General features: G+C 38.5%; 1 protein-coding gene across 1 annotated transcript; it reads right to left on the reverse strand.

The window, feature by feature from the left end:
* Window positions 1-3,246: 3,246 nt before the first annotated feature.
* LOC106585346 (homeobox protein Nkx-6.3-like) lies at window positions 3,247-6,135 on the reverse strand. Its single transcript, XM_014171436.3, has 3 exons — window positions 5,298-6,135; window positions 4,366-4,535; window positions 3,247-4,231 (listed from the first exon to the last, which is right to left on the reverse strand). The coding sequence occupies exons 1-3, from the start codon at window positions 5,701-5,703 to the stop codon at window positions 4,001-4,003; spliced, it is 807 nt and encodes a 268-aa protein (XP_014026911.1). The 5' UTR covers window positions 5,704-6,135; the 3' UTR covers window positions 3,247-4,000.
* Between the last annotated feature and the right edge of the window lie 1,300 nt (window positions 6,136-7,435).

Raw genomic sequence — 7,435 nt, forward strand, 5'->3', positions numbered from 1 at the left:
ACGTTTCTTGCTGCGTACCTGTTTATTGTTTTGGTTTCGGTTTCCTTCAATAAAGATGTGGAATTACCGACACGCTGCACCTGGCTCCTTTATGACAGGGATTTGAAGACAGCACTCGTGACAAGTACGTACATACTATCCCAGCTCATCCTTGAAACAGTGAACTCTAAGAAAACAGTCAATTTGCCCCCTAATGCCACGCTGAGGTCATTTTTCCTAACCGACAATCTCAATGGTGTTGTTATAACTCAGCCCATAATGTCAGTATGAAATGTGGAAATGCACCTTCCTTTCCCATCAGACCTCTGCCTTGGATTCCCTCAGACTCTAAAGTATAACATCTACATGCTGCTGAATACTGATGATCACAGCTCTGCCTGCCTGCTACCACACTCTGCTGGGTATACTCTCTGGTGGCTTGTACATTGACATGTTATGGGGTGGGCCTATGTAATGTACAAACATATGGTTCAACTGTAAGGTTACTCTACTCTATCGGACGTCAGAGCAGACATGGGTGGCTAAATACTGTTCCACATTCAGATAATATCAGCACAAAAAGACACCAAGCTTGCCAGATCAGTCACTGATAGGAGTTGATTTTGCTGCTCTCTTATAAGGCCATCACGATTATGTAGTCTATTTTCATTTCTGATGTATATTGCCGGTGGTACAGTAGGTAGCTATGTTCTTGTTACCATGAAGTGCTTTATTCCACAAACGATGACTGGGTCCTTTAAAGTTGCTCCTAAGAGTTTCATAAATATGTTTTCATTTGTTTTTAGAGAATTGAAGAGTGTGCTAATAGAGATTTGTCTTGTTCAGGGGAGCTGACGCAATGTAATTCTGCTTTTAATAATGCGTCCATTGTTTTACAAGCAGCATCTTCTGGACTGTTTCAGTTACTGTGATCAGTTTGACTGTTTACCAAACAATAACTTGTTTACTATCCCACTCTTTAATTTGAATGTGGATGTGTCTGGAATGGATGTTTGAAACCACAGTCGCACATGCACACGTTCACACACGCAAAGGTTGAACAATTTGAAGCTTGACACCTACGTATTATTTGTTTGCAGTTATTTTATTGAGTATATCTCTTTTTCTATGTTTTATGTTTATTTGTGCTGTAGCAACCTCTTCAGATCTTTGTTCATTGTCCATGTTCTGTTTTGTATGAAATGGATGGATAGTTTGCATAATGTTGCTATATTAGGACTAATTCAAAGACTTTTAAAATATAATCATGGATTTCTTATTGATTAACAGTTGTATCAATGATATTCAGAATGCACTTAAATGATCAATGCCTATTAATGAAGTTTTTCCAATGTTGTACTCTTATTTTGAGGTAGAAAATGCATCATTTGTAATCAATCTTCCTCTGTAGTATGGACTTTGACTGCCACTCAATCTGCTGTGAAGTAATTATAGACTGATATGACAACGATTCATTATTTCAAATGTATAGATAGATTATCCTTGTATTCTGGACCCTGTCAAATGTCCTTAAATTAGTTTACAATCAATAATGTATGGGTGTGCGTGGAAAGTGCAAGGCCCACTCAATAATATACTTATAGTAGTTGATTCATGGTATTGTCAACATATTGTAATGCCCTCCAGGGATTGCTCTTGGTTTAGAGTTCAACATGAGGCCAGTAGTATTGTTAGATGGAGTGGACTAATGTCGTTTGTCAAATTTTCTGGTCGAACACAAAAAAACCCCACTACATTCTTGTAATGCTTCCAATTTAATGAAATTCTACCCACTGGACTCACACTGGTTGAATCAACTTTGTTTCTACGTCATTTCAATGAAATTCTGTTAAACCAACGTGGAATTGACGTTGAATTGACTTCTGTGCCCAGTGGATACCTTGTAAAACCAATGTCAACGTTATTGCTGCTAGCTTGATTCTTCTCAGTTGGCATTCTACTTGCACCTCTCGCAGGGTCATGCAAGTGTTTTTCTTTGGGTAGGTAACTATGATCGCTATTTGTCGTTATCTTTCTGTCACACCAGTAATGGCATGTCCTGCACGACACAAACATTGCCATGTGATTTCAGATTAAGTTCTTAAGAAATTGCTTCACTCCAATGTTTACAGTCAGAACTGGATGCACCTGAAATGTAACATACTATACCAGTTTTGACTTGTAATGTATAGCCGAGGTTTCATTTCCCAACCTCGACATCTGACATCAATGTTGCTCTTCAGCTTTTCTCCTAGCTTCCTTGTCTCTTCTGTTTACAGTATATAACTTTGTGGTAGAAAGTTATCTGATGCAGTATGTATTATTCTGGGAATATTTCTAAAAGTGTGTAGTCTGTAAAGTGTGGCCGTTAACATATCCTCTTTATCTGGTGATGCACACATTGCTTGATTGTAGAGCGACCTAACGCTTGATGTTTCATTATCAACAATAGCATCATTGCTTCAACAGTAAGCAAGCACAATGCAGATTTTCCTTGGTGTTGGGAACACACTCACGCACTCCTTTAGCATCTGTCCTAATGACAAACAGCACTGAGCTGCCGATGAGTCTGATTTCTTGGTCTTCTACACAGAACACTCCAGCCAGTTCAGCCACAGCTGTCAAGTCTTCCGCCGAAGTTGGTGCCTCTCCTTGTTCGGGCGGCGTTCGACGGTCCTCGTCACCGGCTTTCTAGCCACCGATCCACGTTTCTTTTTCCATTTGTTATGTCTTGATTGTTCACACCTGGTTCCCATTACATTATTATTATTTCCCTATTTAACCGTCTGGTTCTCATTATGTTTTGTTTGTGATTGTTTCATGGTTTTTGTGTTAGTCGTTTGTGTTAGGGTTAGGGTTGTTATACCTGCATGGATTTTTTTGGATAATTATTTTTTAGAGTAAAGTACGTTATTTTACTCAGTTCTGTGTCCTGCGTCTGACTCTGTCCTCACCTCCACACAACTGACACTTGACAACAGCACCCTGGTAACTATATAGATCACAGTGGGATTGGCCTTTGACCCCTCTCTTCTACTCAATGATTGTGCCTCCCAACCGCCGATCTGTCTTAATTGTCACTTGTAATATCTATTTCTGATATAGACTTCAGTGCCTGTTTTAATGGCAGATCCAGTGTGCTATTAGTCGTCTGTTTTGGGATTGTTGTCGTTTATCTGAAAACAATTACAGAAAAACCGAGGCATGACACAATCATTTTACCATTGTTTTCAATAAATAATTCACAATTTATTTTACAATTCCAAATTTCATCATTTATTTACACTATCCTTATGGGACTTATTTTGAATGCGCAGAAACCCTCAAATGTCATGAAAGTTTGCCAACACATTAGTCGAAATGGAATGTTAAGACTTATATTGAGATATGTGTGCCCTCAACGCCAGTATGAAAACAGCATTGCCCTCAAGTTAAATTAATAAAGGTTAATTATATAAGTATTCTGTGTTCATAGTTACTGTACAGCAGTTGACTGTGAACAAATTCAAATGCACATTGAATCATAGGAGTACAACAAGCAAATTAATTTGATAAAACAAAATAGTGTTTGTGTTTGTTCTGTACAAATAAAACAAGTACTGTAAACTGCATTATCAATGCTTTACAAATCCTCTATACAGTTTGTCTGCTATAATGTGTCTTTATACATTAGAAACAATTTCCTTTCACGTTTGATACAACCATCATAACAGATTATCATGATGGGTTTCCCACATAACAGTAAACCAGTTTCCACATTGAAACTCATTATGTTCAATTCTCAATTTAACTGTTTCACCAATCATTACATATGTAACATCTCTCTGTTTACATTATACAGTGCTGTACGTCAAGGCAACAGTTCAAGTGAACCATTACCCTTTTTTCTCCTTAAACTTACTGTATTGTAAATGTGTCTTTTTTAACATGCTTAAATATTAAATTGTGGGTCTATACTACAAAACAATACCCCTTGCTACAACATGCACATCTGATTTGTGTGTGCGCTTGTGTTAGTGTGTCAGACGTGGTGTGGTCCAAGGTGGAGTACAGAAAAAGCCCGGCGGTGTTTACGCAGCAGCAGTCGTATCTTCTCGTCATCTGAGTCGGGGTCCAGAGGCTTGTTGTACTCCTCATCCTCCACCTCGTTCTCCGAGGCCTCCCCTCCCTGCTCACCCCGTGTGGCCTGGGTGGAGCTAGGCTCTGAGGCACTCTTCTTCCTCCACTTGGTGCGTCGGTTCTGGAACCACACCTGATGAAATAATTTATTTACTTAGTGGGATTTCTTGTTTTAACCTGCTTACATTACATTATTGTAATACTTTTTACAACTTCAATTCAGATGAAGTGTTTAATTGTTAGTGCATGCATGTAGATCTGTTTTACCTTGACTTGTGACTCTGTCATGCCCAGGGAGTAGGCCAGTCTAGCTCTCTCTGGCCCGGCCAAGTACTTGGTCTGCTCAAAGGTTTTCTCCAGGGCAAATATCTGATGTCCACTGAATGTAGGTCTGGTGTGCTTCTTCCTGCCTGACATATCTCCTAGATGCCCACTGTCTGGAAATAAAGTATATATTACAGTTTAGTATTTTTTTTAAATTTAAGTCATTTGTGGACTTCATATTAATAGTGAGGTAAATAATGATAACCTGGTCAATTCCATAGATATGAATCTCCTACCTGTAAAATGTTAGTCAAAAATTCTTATATTTGAGGAATCAAAATGAATAAACAAATAAATAAAATTAGGACATAGATACAACCAATTGTCCAGTAGTTTTAGGATGGTTGTTTTAAAGAATATCAGATATAATAGTAGAATACATTTCTCAATACCTAATTTCTTCCCATATATATATAATATTTTAAAAGCAATCTTGAAAGGTTTTATGTGACTTGCACAGCATTATACTTGGATATAGTATGTAATCAGGTTCCAAATATTTGTATGTATGTCAAGTGAATGAATCAATTTTTAAACAATGATACATAAAATAACATTATAGATTACAATATCTAATATTGAGTATTTCAAAGACAACAGCACACTCTATCAACAATATATTTACACCTTTAACTAACAGAACCTTGAATTAAAAACTTGAATGAGATAAATTAAGTTATTAAAATGTTTTAACTAAGATGTTTTTTAATTAAACAGCAATTACAGAGAAATTTACACAATTACATTTATTAATTAGTTTGAGCTTGTAGAAAAACATGATAATAATCTAGCTAATAATCACCCTGTCATGCCTCAGGCAGTTGATTAGTGAGTGGTGTGATGTTAAGCTGACTACAGTGTGGAGTTAAACTCACTGTCTGTGGACTGCTGCCTCCCTCTCCACTCGCACCCGCTCTCTGCCCAGCAACTGCCACTGCGACCCTTCATGGGGCACTCAGTGCCAGGCTTGGTGAAGCTGCCCAGGGAGGGGTTATAGTCTGCACAGTTGTAGTAGACCCCTGGGTCCACAGTGCCAAAGCCCCCCATGGTGGGGTATCCAGAGAGCAGGGTGGTGGTGCCTGTAGCGCCCATCACGGAACAGCTGAGAATGTTGCTAATGCCTTGGGCTGTGCCCGCTGCCTGCAGCTGGCTGTTCAGGCCTGGGTTGAGCTTGCAGAAGGAGTTGGGCACTGAGAACTGACACACAGGTGTCTTTAAGTCCGAGGAAAATTGGTTCAGGCTGTTGTTAAACAGGAAAGACCCCGGTATGTTGGGATCCATGGGAAGTGGTCCCGCCTCCAGATTTCACCAACTCACCTAACAAGGTCCAGTCATGAAAAGACCCAGTGTGGCCCACAAAGGTTCAAGTTCACCTCTCTCACCAAGCTGGATGAATACAGGTTTGTTGATTGTGTTCTTATTTCTTAATCCAGTCTTTTGATGTTCAAATGATGACCTATGATGCAAATGCCAGTGTCCCCTAACTGAGGACCAGATTACTCCAGGTCACTGGTATCTGCAGAGGTGTCTCTCTAGCTGGCTATGACAGCAGAGGGCAGGTACCAGCATAAAACCTCTTCACTCTCTTCCTTCACCTGATTTGTACCATTGTACTGAACGTGGTAATTCCAAAATTAGCATCAGGTGTTGTGGCACCTGAGAAAGAGTGTTCACAATTGCTCCTCAAGACAAATATCTCCTCCCTGCTCTCTCCTCGGGGGTAATAAATAAGCAGTATCTTGAAGTGGAGTGGCACCTTGATAAAGATAGGCCACATTAGAATGCTGCTTAGGATTGGTCAGGGTCTCACAGCTCTCATGTGTTTCTATTGGCTCCCTGGTCAAAGCCAACTATTGGAAAACAGCAGATTAATAGTGTTTTGAAAAGGTGGAGTGGGAACAAGTTGCTTTTTGATGGCCTGACATGGCTGGCCCTCTGTGGTGCTGAGGCAGAAGTAGCTTCGGCACACAGATTTATATTTCCTCTGTTTTAGTTCATAGCATGTGTTGCTGCCATGTTGTGTTGTCATGTTGTTTTGCTGTCAAGTTGTGTTGTCATGTTGTGTTGCTACCATGTTGGGTTGTTATGTTGTGTTGCTGCCATGTTGTGTTGTTTTAGGTCTCTCTTTATGCAGTGTTGTGGTGTCTCTCTTGTCTTGATGTATGTTTTGTCCTCCATTTGCCTCTTGGTAAGCCGTCATTGTAAATAATAATTTGTTCTTAATTGACTTGAAAAGTTAAATAAAGGTAAAAAAAAAAAAAAAGTAAAGCATCTTTAGCTTTTTCATAAGATATTTTGAATAGTGGTTATTATTATAAAGCTTCTTGTCGCCAAATTATATAATTGGATTTCTCTTTTGATGTAAGTTTGGTTATTATGTTGTTGCATTCTGTGACTATTCTCTGTCCATTTTCTGCATCATCTCTAATGGAGTCATTGTTCTGTATCTATTCATACTCATTCCATTAATAGATAAAAATCCATTTGTATTTCCTGCATCTTTATTCAAATGTATTTAATACTCTATGGAAATATAAATGTAAACAGTGAATTGATTAAAAAAATATATTTTAATTATTATTTAGGATAAAAAAACAAATTAAAATCCTCACGGCATGTAGAAGGGTATATTTATTACAGAATGTAAACTCACAAATGATTAGAGAATAATGATAATAATTATTATTAACTAGTCTGTTTGTAATATGCACACATATTGCTCTGATTTCTATAATTGTGTCTATATGTGCACATTTAGCAGAAGTCAAATTCATAACACTGGTAATGTTTGCTCTTGCCAGGACAGATTGATAGCAGTCTACGGGAAACGCCAAGAGCGTTGCATAATCTTGTGTAATCCTGACCTTTGGAGTTTTCCTGAGGTAATTTAGTGGGGGGAGGGGAGATCTAACATGTGACTATTAGGTCACTTTTCTCCTTACTTTTTTCTGGTTACTATTGATATCTCCAGTAACTTTCCAGAAGTGGTGACATGACTTTGGAATGTAAATTG

This window comes from Salmo salar, chromosome 24 (genome assembly GCF_965601325.2).
Source record: "Salmo salar chromosome 24, fSalSal1, whole genome shotgun sequence".
NCBI classification, from domain to species: Eukaryota; Metazoa; Chordata; class Actinopteri; order Salmoniformes; family Salmonidae; genus Salmo; species Salmo salar.